Source organism: Neoarius graeffei, chromosome 7 (genome assembly GCF_027579695.1).
Source record: "Neoarius graeffei isolate fNeoGra1 chromosome 7, fNeoGra1.pri, whole genome shotgun sequence".
Classification (NCBI taxonomy): domain Eukaryota; kingdom Metazoa; phylum Chordata; class Actinopteri; order Siluriformes; family Ariidae; genus Neoarius; species Neoarius graeffei.
Window position 1 is genome coordinate 67,611,289 of NC_083575.1, and position 18,851 is coordinate 67,630,139.

The following is an 18,851-nucleotide window of genomic DNA, read 5'->3' on the forward strand; positions in this document are numbered from 1 at the left end:
GAGCTGAATGGGAAATGCTCTTTTCCTCAAGTGAGAGTTTAATGCAAGTGATAACTTGAAGTCTCGGTCAGTTAATTTTAGGTTTTAGATTTTCTTTTATATTCGATGACACAACTTTATACCGAGAACTGATGCACCGTTCTGATGTCATGTTAAATTTTCAGTACAATGGTGTTAATGGTGATTTATTTCCATCTGTGCAGCTCGAGGTCCCTACTTGGACTCGAGCGAGAGAGAGAGAGAGAGAGAGAGCAGACCCAGCGGGACCTGCTGCACTCAGTGCATGATTTGAATTCCAGTTCTGCTGCTGGAGATGACAGCCTAACTAGGACTCTGGCTCTTCCCTCGGAAGAGCGTGTGTGTTGTGTGCAGTATATGCATTGGCATTTGTGCTGCTTTCACTGGTGCCCTCCGACTGGAGTTGTCTAAAAGTTTACAGGTGCGCACATCTCATCTGTGCGTTCTGCTGCCTGGCTGCACCATGTGGGCCTGATTTATTGCTGTGTTCGAACTGTAGGTTGTGTGGGTGCGTCTCAGCTTCTTGGTTTATCTGAGGTACTTGGCACCTCGTTACATATTTTGATGTATTGGCTTGCTTTGTGTGTTGCTAGATGTTTATGCTTTTCACCATGTAGATCTTGTTGAATTCCCTAGCCGACCTGAAAGCTCCAACGTTTTCATTAGGCAAGCATCAGGCTTCTGTTCTGTCTGCTCCACTGGGCTAATGCCTCACACTTGTCTATGTAGCTGCAGACTGCGTTTCATTTTTCTTCATCTAAACACACACACACACACACTCTCACTCTCTCTCTCTCTACTGTAGACTGGCTTTGTAAATAGGTGGGCACTGGACTTGGGATTTGATTTGTAGAATGTTTTTAACAGTAGACTTTTTTTAAAAAGCTTTACAGAAATCTAGATGCAGATTAATGGCCCTTTTCCACTACCCTTTTTCAGTTCACTTCAGCCCGACACGGCTCTCGTTTCGACTATCTCAGAACAGCACGACTCGGCTCGCTTCAGCCCTGCTCAGCCCCCAAAACTCGCACGGTTTTGGAGTGGGGCTGAAGCGAGCCAAACCGAGCCGAGTGGGGCTAGGGGCATGAGGAGACACTCCCCTGTGCACTGATTGGTGAGGAGGAGTGTCCTCACACGCCCCGCGAGCACGCTGGGATCTGTAAACACCATAAACCCGGAAGAAGAAGAATTACGAATTCCGAGAATTTCTGAAGCCTTATGCGCCTCGCCTCATCTATACGCTCTTGCCAGTATCTGTTGGCGTTGTCGGTGACAACAAGCCACAGCACCAAGACCAGCAACACTAACGACTCCATGTTTATTGTTTACTATCCGGGTCGTGAGACTACCGCTTAAAAGGTCACTGATGTCACTGTTTGCGCCGCCTAACGACATCACGTGACGTCCACCCACTTTCGCTAACTCCGCCCAATGTGTCCACCCACTTCCAGCCAGCACGGTTCAGCGCGGTTGTAGTTGAAATGCAACTCCAACAGCCCCACTCAGCTCGACTCAGCCCAACTCAGCACCGCATGGCTCAGCCCAACTCAGCCGCGTTGGTAGTGGAAAAGCGGCATTAGATCCCTAATGAGCAAGCCAGACATGACTGTGGCAGGGAAAACTCCCTGAAATGACATGAAGAAACGTTGAGAGAAACCTGACTCAAGAGAACCAACCTTTTTCTGGGAGACACCGGATAGTGCAGTTATAAATCATATTCTTCTAAATCGTACTCCTTCTACAGCTGTGTACTATAAAGTCAAATGTGTTGAAAGGATGAACAGTATGAGCAGGTCGTGAAGAAGTCCTGTGACGAGCACAGGACAGTGTTTTTATGAATTCAGAAGCATTTCTTGAGTACAAATCTACAGTATCGACGTAGCAAGTGAGCGTCTCGGGCATAAACTGTTTTGGGAAGCGTATTAATGCGAGTCACAAGTGCAGAAGCTCTTTAGGTGTGTGATTTTATAATGGTGTTCAATCTGCAATGCTTCTCAGTGCATTTTATGCCTTTTTTTTTTGGAGGGGGGGCTGGTTGTTTTTAACGACAGTAATAGATGACTTAGGAAAATCCTCATCATTGTTTTAAAGGTGCATGTGGAGTGGTGAAGGGGGGAGATGTATATAAAAATCTCTCTCACGCACGTGGTTAATAGACTTGCCACAGGTTGATGCTTCATCTCTTCACAGAAATAACTTTGCAGTATTTTGTCAGTTTGTGTTCTGGTTCATGCAGGGATTTCTTTTTTTTTTTGAAGGTCAATGTTTGATGTACTTTATTGAAAGTCTGCGTGATTGTTTCCACAGATCACCAGAAATTGGAGCGAGAAGCTCGGATCTGCCGTCTGCTCAAACACCCCAACATAGGTGAGTATCTGAGACTGGTCTCTCTTTTTTTTTTTTTGGGGGGGGGGGTCATGTTTAATAAGAATAAAGATAGCATCTCGCTTTATCTGGCCTCCACTGTGGAAATGTTTTTGATTACAATTCAAATGCTTTTGTAAAATTGATTTACATATAAAATAACTACATCATGAATTAAAGCCCCTCCTTCACAGAGGAGTGAAAATATTGAATAAATTTCCTCTTTTTGATTGCTTGGGTTAAAAATGCCAAGTTATGATGACTGAATTGATTATTCACTTAAATATGAATAATAGGATACATTTTGGGTATTTGATATGGTGAAATGGGACACGATGGAAAAAATCAAGAACACACCGGAAAGATGAGAATAACAGTGGTGGTAAAAGAACAGTGACTGTACCGGCTGAAGGTCGCGCGGGTCTCTGCTGCGGCGCGCGAGCATCAGGACATCACTACCGCACCGGATGGAGCGCGAGGCGGGGGCGGGGCAAAATGACTGGCCGTAGATTCTATCAAAAGTTCGATCTAAATTGACCATGGTTGCAAAATATTGGCCAAAAATACGCAAACACTATGAAATATGAAAGTAAGATGAAAAATAAATTCTATTGCCTTATACTGCAAGACTAAAACAAAATAAAACTCTCAAAACTCACCTTTTCAGCGATAACGTCCGAACAGATCACTCGCGTAACAGAGAGACCGCAAATGGAAGCACGATCAACTTCTAACTGTTGGAGTGGAAAATTCTATTCTACACATGCAAATTGTTAATGTGTGTCCTTCCACGCACACAAATAACACGCTACGGTAAAAAATAGACCACAACTCATTTTATAGCTCAGAAATTCATACAAGACCAGCTACCATCGTAACATATTCTGTAAGAAACATATTCTATACCTAACTTTCAGCTTTCGTTTTAAAAAACAAAATTGCAGATTTATAACTAAATTTTTATATGGCGTAGTGATTTTAAGTTACTAGTTTTGGTGAGGTAGTGACCTTGACCCTGAGGCTTTCCGTTTAGATCAAAACACACGATCGTATTGGTTTTGGGTATGCGGAACATGGAGTTACAACGGTGATCAAATATTTTGCATGATGTTTTATTACGGTTATGATTATTCTGTGAGCGCACCAATCCTCAGGTGTATAAAGTTACAACTTAAAATGCAATTAGTGATAACTGTAGACTTTTCAGTGGACTACAACCTTTTTAAGGGAATGCGATGTAGTCAACCGTTTATCATGTCCCAGATCAAGCCACCATTTTTCCACAAATTTTGCAGAATTTTTGCCAAATTCTGAATATTCACATCAAAGATTTCGTTTTATCTGTATTATTTCTTTCATCATTTTATTTCAAATTTAAAACCAACATCACCATTGAAAACCGTATAGTTTATTCATTGAGTATATTTAGTAGGGTACCCCCACAGTACCCAGTTTCTGACACACACACACACACACACACACACACACACACACACACACACACACACACACACCCCTTATTAGCACTTGGTTTTAAACCATTATCAGCTTGTTACAGATTGTGTAGTGTGAACTGAGTTGACATGAGGACAGCAAAGTGAGTGGAGCTCTACATCACGGGTTGTTAAATAGCAGACCGCCGTTACCTCGACGAACTCTAGTCCTTGAAAAATACTGTAGAAGAAATGATCAGAGTATGGAAAATCTATCTGTAGTGCCATGACACCAGTTTTCTAAAAATAAACCAGCACGGCTTCTGTCGCTTCAGCAGTGGTTTCTCGTGTATTTTATGTAAATCATTTGGCTGAGGGATCAGAACGGGAAGGGGTGTGTGTTTTTGTTTTAAGTTCATTTGTTCAGTCTGATTACTGAAGTGATGACATGACTTATTTTTTAAAGGTGAAGTAGTTGTTTGCTTTTTATTTATCCCTCCATCTGTACAAATAACCTGGAAGATCTGTAGAACATGGGGGGTGGGAAAAAAACGCATTAAGCTGTGGCGAGTTGCTGAAAGGCCATTTGAAAACCTGGCTTCTGGTCTGGAATGCTTGCTTGTGTTTTAGATGCAGCCCTTTTTTAGTCATTTTATGTCGACGTTCATCTTTACAGGATACTGTAGATCCTGGGGGCGGAGCTTTGTGAACATGGCTGGAAATCATTCACATTCTGAACACGCCTAACTGTGGGTTTTAATTTAATAGTAAGACCTAATTTTTTTTTTTTTAAATAAAGGTAATGATGGGGGCGGCACGGTGGTGTAGTAGTTAGCGCTGTCGCCTCACAGCAAGAAGGTCCGGGTTCGAGCCCCGTGGCCGGCGAGGGCCTTTCTGTGCGGAGTTTGCATGTTCTCCCCGTGTCCGCGTGGGTTTCCTCCGGGTGCTCCGGTTTCCCCCACAGTCCAAAGACATGCAGGTTAGGTTAACTGGTGACTCTAAATTGACCGTAGGTGTGAATGGTTGTCTGTGTCTATGTGTCAGCCCTGTGATGACCTGACGACTTGCCCAGGGTGTACCCCGCCTTTCGCCCGTAGTCAGCTGGGATAGGCTCCAGCTTGCCTGCGACCCTGTAGAACAGGATAAAGCAGCTACAGATAATGAGATGTCTCATCTGTTCAGAGCTGAGGTGTGCATTGGAACAAAAGTCCCAGGAGCAGGCAGATTTTACATGAATACAGGAGGTCAGGTATGAAGCTTGCAAGGTAAAGAAAAGCCACGTACATTAACATGGAAATGTACACATTGCTCGTGTGGCTCTGTGCACCTGCCTTCATTCATGCATTCATTTTCACCAACTGTTTTTTCCTGATCAGAGTCACAGTGGGTAAAGTCATTAATAGTTTAGATTTTGGGAAATAGAACCAACTCCGTGGGCTATTTAAAAAAAAAAAAAAAAAACAGTCAAGCGCACACCTTTATTTCAGAGTCTAGCACACTGGTCAAGTGTGAAGCAAAATATCACGACTTTTTGATCTTATTTTAAGTCACAAACTATGAATGGTGAGGCATTAAAAGGTAGCTGATGTCGCCATGCGGTTATGTTAGCTGCTTATTGGGACATTTGTAAATATGGAATTATATGTGGCTGCACCTTTTCCATTATTTTGTTGAATAGCCGTGCTTGAGCATGAAGGAAAGAGACAGTGTTAGGCAAATGAGACGCAGGCAGAGAGCTAACTGCTGCGGTAATGTGAAGCCAATTTGCATTAAATGAAAGAATGTGCATGAAGCTCAGCATATCAAGTGTGACCTCATGCAAAATCATGAGAATGATGGCAGTGTGACCTCACCCTTGAGTGTGTGGAGTTGCTGCGCTTCAGGCTGGTTAGGAGTTATTGGTTGTACTCGCAACATCATTGCTGAACATGGATGAGATTACTTCTGACTGCGTCTATATCTGGGGGAGGACCAAACTTGTCAGGACACCTGTTTGTACCTCGAACACGATTTCAGTTTTCAGTTATCCACGCCGTTCTGTAGTAGTACTGTAAGTGCCTGCCTGCACTCATCTTTTAAACTTGACCAATTGATGCGTCATTGATGTACCTGAAGACATTCCTCATATGTCTTCAGGGTTAAAAACCAAACCCAGGTTCCTTAACTATTTATGTCCAGTTGCGGTCCACACCTTCGTAATCGTATCTTATTTCAGCCACTGAGTAACTTTCCATCTACTTTACACTAAAAATAGTGTCTCAATTTTAAAGAATAATAATAATGGAGTGCAACCGTTATGAATTTGGTATCTAGATAATGAAAATAAACAGTGCATGAGCTTTTCTTAGCAAGTCTTTCCTACACCATGTGGTGCGTAGGGTGGCGCCAATCTCCGTTTCCGTAGCCCTCGGCCTCTCGCCTATTACATAGCTAGGGTTACAGTGGGGGGCTAGTCCTCTGGTAACCGCGAGAGTTTGACTCCCTACTCGCATCTGTATTGAGGTATTTCACCTGACGTCACAGGGTCACATGATGCCCCGGTGTCCGCCATTTTGAAGGTCAAGCTAGCTAATGTCAACAACATAGTAGCTAGTATGTTACTGTAGCAATGTTTACGTTCAGTCATTTGGATGACTGTTAAAACCTTTCAGTCTCAAGTTTTTCCTTTACTCTATTTACTAGTTTACTGTAATTATAATCCGGCAGCTATTTGCACCGGATCCAGTGTAAATAGCTGCCGGAGCGCGCTCCGGCTCGCTCCCCCTCAAATTAAGCAGCACGCTCCGGCTTGCTCCCGGAGTGCTCCGGCCGAGGTTCCGGAGTGCGCTCCAGCAGCTATTTACACTGGATCCGGTGTAAATAGCTGCCGGATCATAATTACAGTAAACTAGTAAATACAGTAAAGGAAAAACTTGAGACTGAAAGGTTTTAACAGTCATCCAAATGACTGAACGTAAACATTGCTACAGTAACATACCAGCTACTATGTTGTTGACATTAGCTAGTGCTAACAGCTAGCTGCTAGTACACTGCTACAACACAGACACCGACCCTAATAATACAGTTCTTGGTCATTGCCTGGTAACCGCAAATTTATAACGGGCCATGTCTCAACAGACTAAGAAGTTATTTCAATGACATTTAATAACATTTTGTTTATCCTGAGGACCGAAAGTAAATGAAAATGTGAACAAACCTTAGCTGTAATAAGATGGCGACCACCGGCTCCAGGGACGACCCACTGATGTAGGCATGTTACCCAGCCTGACACAAAATATTTGTAGGCATCCAAACTCTTATACGCTTTCAGATCAATACCTGTGTATGGCGATGGGTTTTTAACGACATAGGCATACAGATCATGTGGGCCGAAGTCAGGTAAAGACGAGGGCTTCGTGTACTTCCGTACGTCAGTGAACAATCCTGGTGGAAGCAGGTAAACGTCGTTCTCTAAGCCTGCTAACCTCAATTTTTGCAAATACCTCTCCCTCTGCTCGCCCTGTAAATGCCCTACGTCGCTGGATAGTGAAGGTGTTTTCTGCATCTCGCTCCTTTTTCTTTTATGTTTTTCGTTTGTCGCCTTCCTCGCATTCAAACTGATTCGAGCCGTGACGTCCAAAATGGCAGCCTAATGATGCATCACATGACTTGGTCATGTGGGTGAAAAACCTCAATTGCAACGTGCCTTGCCAGATGGCAGTAGGTACCATTTTTATGATGGTCTTTGGTATGACCCGACCGTGAGTAGAACTTGTGATCTTCTGATCAAGAGTCAGACACACTAACCGCTAGGCCAACTCACGGTTTCTTAGCAGCCATCTCACTTAATATTGGACGTTAGCTCCTGTAAATAGACAGTAATGGCACGGCTGGACGAGATGTACTGGAGACACCGGTGTTACCTGCGTCCACAAACAAGGCATTAAATAACTGTACAGGAGCGGTGCAAACAGAAATGGGATTAACTTCTATTTTACTATATAAAATAATTTATATGCAACCCCGCTATAACAAACTTTGCATACAAACTTTTGTATATAATGAACTAAATTTGTGTCCTCTGCCTTTAATGACCGAGTCAGTGTCTTCAAAAAAAAAAAATCACTGAGCCATGTGTTCCTCTTCCCACCAGAGACAAACAATAATTAAGTCCGCAGTCAAGTTAACAATACGTGTTAACGCCAGAAAACAAAGGCTTAACTAGCCTCGCTAAGTTGTTGATCATTAACTATTATTGAGAGTGGTGATCAAAGGATTGATAAAAGGACAAAATGACTGCTGACATCGGTGATTTTGTAGCACATGAATGAACTGAACGATGATTTAGGAAACATGGCGAGTCAGTGGGTGGACGTTGACAACAATATGATGTAACCTCCATCATTTCCATAACAGATGAAGAAATCATTGCCTCCGTTCGTGATCCTTTAACTCGATGAACTGTGACAGTGACTCAGGTGGTGTTTACATTAGACCGTATCAGCGGATCATCAGATTAACGTTTTTAAAACGATTCGCGTGCACACAGCAACGCCAATACACGATTCGCGTGCACACAGCAACGCCAATACACGGATACGCTAATCACATGACTAATTAGACGGCACGTCACATGATCCCAGTGCATATCGGGCATGCGCAAGTCACTCACCACTTGCAAGTGGAAGGATTGCAAGCGAACACCTTCTCCAGCAGATAAACACACCTGGCTGTGATGTTCATGTTCTCACTGAGTTTAAGCGCCTGAAGGAGGTAAATTAGTTGAAATGTATAAATAAACCTCAGTGCGGCTCAGCGCTTCCTCCTGCGCTCCAAATCACTCCGCCCTGAACAGCGAGTGCCCTCTGGAGGGTGCGCACTCCGGCCCTGCACAGCTCACAGAGCGCGCGAGTGAAGCGCACGAGCAGTGATTCGGGACTGAGCCGCTGTGTGTGTGTGATCCCAACGCCAGCGAATCAGGAAGGTGGATGTCACAGTGACGTTGTCCAATGACGACGTCAGCTAGAGCTCAGCACTGCGTTTCCTCGTTCCTCAATGTTTACGCAGCACCGGATCAGATACGAACTGGATTGAATACGTGGGCCCTGGCGGATTCAAGTTGTTCCGCCTGTGGAGTCGTTTCCCGGCGTTTTAATGTGCACAGACCGTGCATCCGCGACGAAAACGAGACGGATACGGTCTAATGTAAACACCACCTCAGACGTTTCAGTCATCAAAGAAAAAGCAGTCCAAGGTTTTGTTTTTTTTTTGGCAAGTAAAACTGATGGGACACTAGTATCGTACTGTAACAGCTTGCATGCTGGGGCAGTGAGGAACTGGGAGACCGGTGCGACAGTTCAAGGTGTGGTGTCATGGGTTGTGTGTTTGTTTATTCTTCCCTGACTTTTCAGTGACCTTGAGGTTTCTTATTGTGTGACTTCTTTTCTTTGTAAGTGAATTAAGTGTAAATATAAATTAAACACAGTTGGTCTTTGTTTTACGCAAGAGTGAGTGTTTGGTGTGACAAGTGGGTCCATTTCGGTATTCTGAGTGCTTTATTTTTAATTTTTTTGGTATAACGAACTATTTGGATGTACCCCAAGGAGTTCATCATGACAGGGTTTCAGTGTAACTATATTCAGATGGGGCAGTATGCTGGTGCAGTGTTTGCTCTGCTGCCTCATTGGGTTGGAACTCCGCGACTGACTCGGGGCCTCCCTGTGTGGAGTTTGCATGCTGTCCCCATGCCTGTGTAGGTTTCCTCAGGGTGCTCTGGGTTCCTCCTACAGCCAAGGCATGCAGTTTGGTCAACTGGCGACTCTAAATTGCCTCCAGGTGTGGGGGTGCCGTGGCTCAGGTGGATAAGGCGCCATACCATAAATCCGGGGACCCGGGTTAGAGTCCGACCCGAGGTCATTTCCCGATCCCTCCCCGTCTCTCTCTCCCGCTCATTTCCTGTCTCTCTCTACACTGTCCTATCCAATAAAGGTGAAAAAGCCCCCCAAAAATCTTTTAAATAAATAAATAAATTGCCTCCAGGTGTGAATGTGAGTGTGAATGGTTGTTCGTTTCTGTGTTAGCCCTGCGATAGATGGGCAACCTGCCAAGGGTGTACCAGGCTTCTCGTCTGAAGCGAGCGGAGATTGGCTCCAGTTTCTCCTGTGACCCTGATAGTCGAGATGACGGATGGATGGATATATTCATATGATTTGGCAAGTTAAAGGTCATAGGCAACGGTTGGAGGTGAAATGTAGAATATCAACTTTATTGTCTAGAAGAACGACCCAAAAAGTGAATTCAGTCTTCCTGGTGTCTAATTTACACCCTAAAATTGAATAAAATGCTTATGCTGCGTTCATGTGCTATGGGAAGATGATATTTTCCAGTTGGGAAGTGGTATTTACCAGTGTGTTGTGTTCACATGCTTTTGTTGTTGTTGACAAATTAAAGATGGTGGACCAGATTCAGAATCAGGCCTGTTATTTGGCTAAAACAATTATAGATTGCCTTGTTCATCAGCTGCAGCAGGAATATGAGTTATCAAAAGTCAAAAGGTAAATAATGCTGAATATTTCCTCATCATGACAAGTAGAGATTTTCTTAACACATTGAATGCCACGCAGTTTTTGGAAATTTGGCTGTAGCCACAATGAGAGTAGCCAGTATCTAGATCATTGTTGGCGTTCTTTGGACAGCCACAGAATATTTTGTATTAGGCTATAATATACATATTATAACAATATACATAACATGATTCGTTTAAAAGGTGAGAGTCAGCTTTCCGTCGGTGAAAACCACTTCTTTCTTGGTTCATAAACTAGTCTTGTACCGCTCGCCGCCATGTTGAAAAGGTTAAAGTTCATCTCATCTCGGCAACTCGTGTATCAAAATTTTCTACAAGTTGCCCAGTGGAAAATACCACAAGAGGGGGCGTTCATGTGTGCTTTCCATGTCGGTGTTTGGTATTTACCATAATTCCCATAGCACATGAACGCACCATTAAAATATGCTATTTTGCCCAATTTCCAAAGGTTTGTTTACATCTCACTTATGTGTGCTTTCACCACCGGGGGCCGTCGTCGTGACATCATTTAAGCCAAACAGACCAGGAGCAGCTCTGTGTTTTTACTTGCGAACCAAGCACACGTTTAGGAGGTTCATTTATTTAACCACTTTCTAAATATACTCTTTTTTTTTTTTTTTTTTTTTCCTGGAGAGAAACATACAGTACAGGGCTAATTTTCAGCAATTCAGTAATAACATTGTAGGAATTCGAGCGGGTGGGTGGAGCACAGAAGTATGGCAGGCCAGAACGGAGTTCCAAAAACTCTTTATTTGCACTTTTCAGTGATTATTTTACACTCTCCCAGCCACACGCACGCACACACAAGTCATCTGGTTGGGGAGAGAGCTCCCTTCCTCTGCTCATTCTCTCTCTCCTTTTATAGGGCGCGGTCACTGGGGAAGACACACAAACACAGGTTAACTGACATCAGGTGTAGTGATTCTGCCACTTGCCTTCCCTGACTCCGCCCTCCGGTCACAGACCGACGCTTGACCACGCCCCTGCTGCCACATACATATACCAGGACATTTAATGGGGTTACTTACTGATGCGCACAGGTGCGCGCGCACACAATCCCTATTGCTAATATAATTTATTGCTGATATTAATACAAGCATTATACTGTTTATAGCCTACTCTAAACATACAAACATTAATCATGTTAGTCAGTAGCATGTTAGCATGCTAGCAGGGAGCCGTTGCAACTCCAACTTAGTGGCCACTTTATTCGGAACACTTGTGTAAAACCATGCGCAGACACGTACACTGAGCATGTCAGCCATTGTCATGTCAGCAGGCTAGCAGTTAGCATGTTAGCTGTGACTAATCAACTTCAACTTAATGGCCACGTTATTAGGAACATGTCTGTATAAACGCACATACATTTAGTATGCAAATGGCATGTGAACTATTAGCATGTTAGCATGCCCGCAGGTATCATTTTAGCGGTGACAAATTAACTTCAGCTTAGTGGCCACTTCATTAGGAACACTTGTGTTCGGACGGACACACAGACATTTATCTTGTTGGTCTATTGAGGTATTTCACTCACGTGACCAAGTCATGTGATGCTGCCATTTTGGACGTCACGGCTCGAATCAGTTTGAATGCGAGGAACATTCAAACGAAAAACATAAAAGAAAAAGGAGCGAGATGCAGAAAACACCTTCACTATCCAGCGACGTAGGGCATTTACAGGGCGAGCAGAGGGAGAGGTATTTGCAAAAATTGAGGTTAGCAGGCTTAGAGAACGACGTTTACCTGCTTCCACCAGGATTGTTCACTGACGTACGGAAGTACACGAAGCCCTCGTCTTTACCTGACTTCGGCCCACATGATCTGTATGCCTATGTCGTTAAAAACCCATCGCCATACACAGGTATTGATCTGAAAGCGTATAAGAGTTTGGATGCCTACAAATATTTTGTGTCAGGCTGGGTAACATGCCTACATCAGCGGGTCGTCCCTGGAGCCGGTGGTCGCCATCTGATTACAGCTAAGGTTTGTTCACATTTTCATTTACTTTCGGTCCTCAGGATAAACAAAATGTTATTAAATGTCATTGAAATAACTTCTTAGTCTGTTGAGACATGGCCCGTTATAAATTTGCTGTTACCAGGCAATGACCAAGAACTGTATTATTAGGGTCGGTGTAGTTGTAGCAGTGTACTAGCAGCTAGCTGTTAGCACTAGCTAATGTCAACAACATCGTAGCTGGTATGTTACTGTAGCAATGTTTACGTTCAGTCATTTGGATGACTGTTAAAACCTTTCAGTCTCAAGTTTTTCCTTTACTGTATTTACTAGTTTACTGAGCCATCGCGCGCTCTCCGGCCAGGCCGGGAGCCATCGCGCGCTCGCCGGCCAGGCCGGGAGCCATCGCGCGCTCGCCGGCCAGGCCGGGAGCCATCGCGCGCTCGCCGGCCAGGCCGGGAGCCATCGCGCGCTCGCCGGCCAGGCCGGGAGCCATCGCGCGCTCGCCGGCCAGGCCGGGAGCCATCGCGCGCTAGCTCAGTAAACTAGTAAATCCAGTAAAGGAAAAACTTGAGACTGAAAGGTTTTAACAGTCATCCAAATGACTGAACGTAAATATTGCTACAGTAACATACTAGCTACTGTTGTTGACATTAGCTAGCTTGCCGTCCAAAATGGTGGACACCGGGGCGTCACGTGACCCTGTGACGTCAGGTGAAATACCTCAATAGCATGTTAGCATGCTGGCAGGTAGCCATGACAAACTATCCCTTTTGTCTCATTTACTCAATGATTGTTCAGGATCCCTCAGGATTCTTTACTTGGAAAAATTGCAAGCAAAGGTAAAAATGTTTACCTCCAATCTTCTCCTTTTTGCTTGAGCATCGCTGGTCCGTTTCTTCTTTGACTGCTTACTTTTGTGCTCGAATTTTGTTGGAACAAAAGGTTTAGGTTTGAACCTAAACTCTCTAACAGATGGGGATTCTTCAAAAATGAACCTCCTCGAAGTGATCAGAGCACAGAGCAGCGTATTCGGCCGACTGCCAACCCTCTCGCTTCACATGCACAATCCACTCTCTCTGCCTCTTCTTTTTTGGAAAACAGTTAAAACTTCTTCCTGAACCGATCCCGTTGTTGCAGTTTACTGCACAACAATAAGGCTTTTTTTTTTTTTTTTTTTTTTTTTAATTCCTGAATGCACGTCTGCACTCAAGCCGAACGGCAATATAAATATACTGAAGTGGACTCAACTCAAGTGATTTGTTTGGCTTAAATGACATCACGCGCCGAGTGGTCACGAAAATAGCCGAACAGAAATTCGCCGTGCTCCGCGCTAACTTATTTTAATTATTACTTATTAACAATACTACTTGGGACCAGAAGAAAATTACAGAGGGTTTTTTAACATGTAAAGTTTCAATTGTGCATAAAATTTAAAACCGTTGCCTATGAGCTTTAAAGGGGAAAAAGCCCATAAGGTGTTTAAGGAGACTTCAGAGAAACAAGGAACTGTACTGGAGAGATGAACGCCACTGTGTACAAAATATTCCTTCAGTTGGTGTTTTGATGGTGGTGGTGGAGAACATTGTCGAACATGTCAGCCCATGTCTGTCCTCGTGTGATGCCTGCCAGTCGCACCTGATCTGTCCATCATGTCTTCTCGGTTTTGGGCCGTCTCTTCTCTCTCACTGTCCTCCTCTCTTCATTTCACCTCCAGCATCACACATTAATCTCTATCTATATGCTTTTTTTTTCCCTTGCTCGCTCTCTCTAAGGCTACATCCACACGACAACGGCAACAAGATGTTATTTAAAAATATATCGCGTCCAAATGGGCAACGATCAGTAAAATATCAGGTCCATATGGCAATGCAACGCTTGCTGAAAACGATGCAATACACATGCCACACCTCTAGGGGCGCTGTAAGACGGTCCCTTCGGAGATACCAGAAGAATAGAAGAAGTAAGGATGCATGCGCATAAACTATTATGCGCGAGACTTCATATTAGCCACAAAGTCAGGAAAATCTGTTCGTAAAATTACATTATAATGACCAAATACAGTGAAAAGTATTTTTCCAGTCTCACCTGTGAAAGGTAATCCCATGTGATCTCGTTTGGACGGCAAACCTGTTGGTACAGTTAAACGCAGCTAATCTTTATTCTCCGCTTTGACCTATCCAATATGGCGGCGAGGATGACGTATGATTCTACGCGGAAGGCGGCATCTTTAATGGTCCGGAATAAATTGAATGCTACACGTTGATGGATTAATTTGCTCTTCTGCGCCCTTTTTGAGGAATGTATTGTAGGACTTATTGTAAACCAACATCTGAAGAGGTGAGATCGCTCCTTTTTTTCCCTATTTTTGCTGGCGGGATTGACTCTGCCCTAAGGGCAGAGTCTCTCTCTCTCACTTTGCACCATTACACAATAAATATTCACAGTGAAAATATTTTGTAAGCGCGTTTCATGAACCAGGTTATAGGATTTGTTGACAACTCGCATCGAGTTCGTTACACTTCTACCCGGCGTGAAGCACTCACAGTCATGTGGTTGTGACGTCATCGTAAACGAATCCGTTCTACTCATCCAGACGACTTCACAACGGCAACGTTGCCAGATCTTTCCACTCTGGAACCCGTTCTCAAAAAGATTGCGTTTTGGGCACCCAAAACGCCGGTGCCGTGTGGACGCCAGGCCGAAACGATAAGCAATTGTATCGGTGTCACCTGAATCCGTTGCCGTGTGGACAGGGCCTAAGGGACAGCTTATCTTGTCTGCTCTGACTGCAAATAAACTCTTAACAAAGGGGGCAATTGAGAGGGGAAGAAAAAGATCCTTTCACGCTCATTGTCCTACTCTCATCCACATTCAACACACACTTAGCAATACTTAATGGTATACGAGCAGCACTTACATGTGTTTTTAAAACTACTTACCGGATGGATTGTGTAACAGAATACATCTAGATGGACAGTTAATGTGAAATACATTGCAATTTCCAGTAAATGTGCAGTACAGCTTTAGATTTTGAAGAGTTTTTTCCTTTTGTCATGTTCTGCTTGTTACTTTTGAGCTGTTTCTTTCTCTATGAATGGTTGCAATAAGGCAGTTTCCCTTGCATGACCAATCAGCAATTTTTATTTATTTTTAATTAACCACCTATAAGTCATCGCTTCTCAAAACATCCTCTAATACAAACATTTTTGACAAAGCGTCTTCATGACATGTCCGTGTTTGACAGTGCTCTCTGGGTGGGGCAGATGGTGCATCCCCCCCACACACACACGCACTGTCACTGACCGTGTCACTAACCAAGCACAGGTCTCCGTAGCTCATGTATGTAGGAGAGGGCAGATGGCACTTTCCTCCAAGTGGAATGCACTGCCCTGTGACACAGCTCAACAGCATTTCAAAATGATGTGTTTGGCTTGACTGACTTAATGCGTGTCAGAGGAAGCCTTCACCCTCCCTGGTTGAAAGCTGTTGTATGATGACTGGTGGGTGGGAATTATCAGGTGACCAATTTGGGTATCAGTCAGTGCGTTTACATGCACATCCAAATCGAGCTACTGTCGGTAATCGAGCTAAGGGTTCCAGCAGGGGTGCCAGAGAAATCCAATCCTACATGCACACAAGGAAATCGAGCTATTGTGTGAGGTACATTGTGCACCCGAGCCACAGGTGGCGCTGCACGCCCCATCGTGTTGGTACACTTCCGGTTGTCGTCATGAAGAAGAGCTATTCAAGAGTGTAAACAAAGTTATCAGTTCTGTGTTCACAAGAAGAACGACGACGAGGAGAGCAACATCGAGATACATATTTTTTTTATTTATATATATATATATATATATATATATATATATATATATATATATATATATATAAAATAATATTTTCAACTCCTTAAGCTGAATGAGCATGAACTCTATCTCCTCATTGCTCCAGAAGTGCATGTTTCTACTACTGTTGTCATGCCGACCGAGGCTGTTGTGTTTCCCACTTGTGGTCTCGTCACTTCCGGAAGGGGCAGTGCTGAAGTAAGTAGCTCGATAGGGTTTACATGCACTAAGTAGCTCGGCTACAATCACATAATCTAGGTCGCGTAGCTCGATTACGAGAAATCCAGTTCGGTTCGATTTCAGCCGAGCTATGGCAGAAATTCGATTTTCTCTATGTGCATGTAAACGCACTGACTGATGCATCCTGTAGGGACATCGATCTTAGAGGTGGGCAATTCATGCAAAATTGCCACTTGATAATATTCAATTACTCAGAGTACTGTCCAAAAGCACAAAATGTTTTACATGTTTGGCACAAAGATTGGAATAGTCAAGTCAAGTTTATCTGTATAGCGCTTTTAACAATAAACATTGTCGCAAAGCAGCTTTATAGAATTTGAATGACTTTAAACATGAGCTAATTTTATCCCTAATCTATCCCCAATGAGCAAGCCTGTGGCGACGGTGGCAAGGAAAACCTCCCTCAGACAACATGAGGAAGAAACCTCGAGAGGAACCAGACTCAAAAGGGAACCCATCCTCATTTGGGCAACAACAGACAACATGACTATAACATTAACAGTCCTAACATAGTCAGCTTCGTTGATGCTATAAACCCCCCACCAACGGAAACCCGAGCGCAAAACCGTTCACGACAACCGTATTCCCAAAGTCAGCAAGTCAGCTGCAGTCCCCAGCCACAAAAGCGCCACTGCAAGAGTCCAGAGCGTCCTCCAGGCGCGACCCCCAACTGCCCGCATGGGGCCGCCCTCCACAGGAGTGATGCGAATAGAAATAATCTGCTGCAGTATGCATGGATGTGCAGTGTACTGTTATAAAGTACACTGACACTTGCTATACCTGACGTGCGCCATCGCATTCCATTTTTAAACTTTATCTTCAACTTCCTGCATGTTTAACTGCCAAACTTATTGTCTGCATGCAGGAGGGAGAGAGGGAGGATTTGGATTTTACGTCCAGCAGTGGTAGCTAAAGTTTCTGAAACTTTAAATCAAACTGAAATTAGATCCTGTTCACGACACCCCTTACTTTTTAAACCAAACACTCTACGAGATATGGCAAGAGGCTTCGGTTGTGGGGTCCCCACCCAAATCTTCTACAGGTTTTCCTTGACTATATGAGCGTACTTCAAAAAGTTCTTGGCCTCCCCCGGAAAAGAGGGGTTAAACTCCCGTTTTGGGGCATAACTGTGTACTATAAAGCCTGGTATCGCTGTCTACAGAAACTCAGAATTTTGACAAAGAAGCAATCAAAGAAAAAAGGAGAGGAAAGCTTCGAGCTGGCATGCTGTTGCTCCAGGACAACGCACCCGTCCACACAGCACAGGTGGCAGAAGCAGCCAAATGTGGCTTTGAGCTGTTGCCCCATGCACCTTGCTCACCTGACCTGGTACCGTCTGACCTCTGCCTGTTTCCAAAACTGAAATCCCGCTTGCATGGTCGCCATTTTCAGAGTAATAATGAAGTCATCCATGCTGTTGAGGAGCATCTGGAGGATCAAGATGTGACCATCTTCCGCGAAGAGATAGTGAAGCTTAAACATCAGTGGACCAAGTGCATTGAGGTTAAAGGAGATGATGATGGAAAAATAATGCAAGAATAAGTTTTCTCCTGTGACCTTTTTTGGGTGAGGCCGAATAAATATATAATCTCCTTGTATGATTGATTTTAAAAATAATGAATAACAGTGAATTAAGACAGAGACCCATCTGTTGAGGGGTTTGGGTTTTTTCTTTGTCTTAAATCAGACCTGGGCATTTTCCGGCCTGCGGGCCGCATCCGGCCCTTTGGTTCATTCTGACCGGCCCGCGTAAGGTTAATTAGAAATTACAAAATAAACGCATTTTCTAATTTTACCTCATGCATGGACTGAATGTGCATTGCTTTTATTTTGAAGTTGTGTTCAACAAAAACGCAATGCGCGCGACAGGAACATGACATGAAATCCCATGAAACCTAATCCCGCGATAACTACTATCGTAATTTGTCCAGACCAACCACAAACTTGTACGTCATCCTTCAAACGGTCCAGCCAATCACATAGTGTGACGTCACCAGCAGGCGCCGGAGCCGATCTGATACCTACACCGAATCGACACGGCATCATCATTATAATATGATGTATCTTGCTTGATATTTGGAGTAGAAAGACAATATTGTGATGCCTTTATTGTGTTTTGGGGTGAATGTGACTGAAAAAAAATGGTACAAACGTTCACATTTTGTTAACCATTGTTTTGGGAAATTTGATTGAATAAATGACATTTTTTGTAAGACAACCTCGTTTTTTCCATACGCTTACCAGTCTTAGCAGCTTGTAAAAACAGTGTTATTTACTGCTTTATATAAAGAAATACAATTAATATTATGCAGAATTTAGTTCAGCCTTTTGGTCCGGCCCTCCACAAAATTTTCTGTTTCTCATGTGGCCCCATGGAAAAAATAATTGCCCAGCCCTGGCTTAAATGTTTCCTGAAAAATAAATAAACTGTTT

The 18,851-nt window shown here is 43.7% G+C and overlaps 1 protein-coding gene across 3 annotated transcripts in view; it reads left to right on the forward strand.

The window, feature by feature from the left end:
* The window catches only part of camk2g2 (calcium/calmodulin-dependent protein kinase (CaM kinase) II gamma 2), a 149,761-nt gene that overhangs the window by 69,850 nt on the left and 61,060 nt on the right, over positions 1-18,851 (forward strand). For all 3 annotated transcript variants that reach the window (XM_060926283.1, XM_060926285.1, XM_060926284.1), the window contains exon 3: positions 2,326-2,385. In XM_060926283.1, the coding sequence (XP_060782266.1) occupies positions 2,326-2,385 (60 nt within the window). The remainder of the gene's footprint in view (positions 1-2,325; positions 2,386-18,851) is intronic.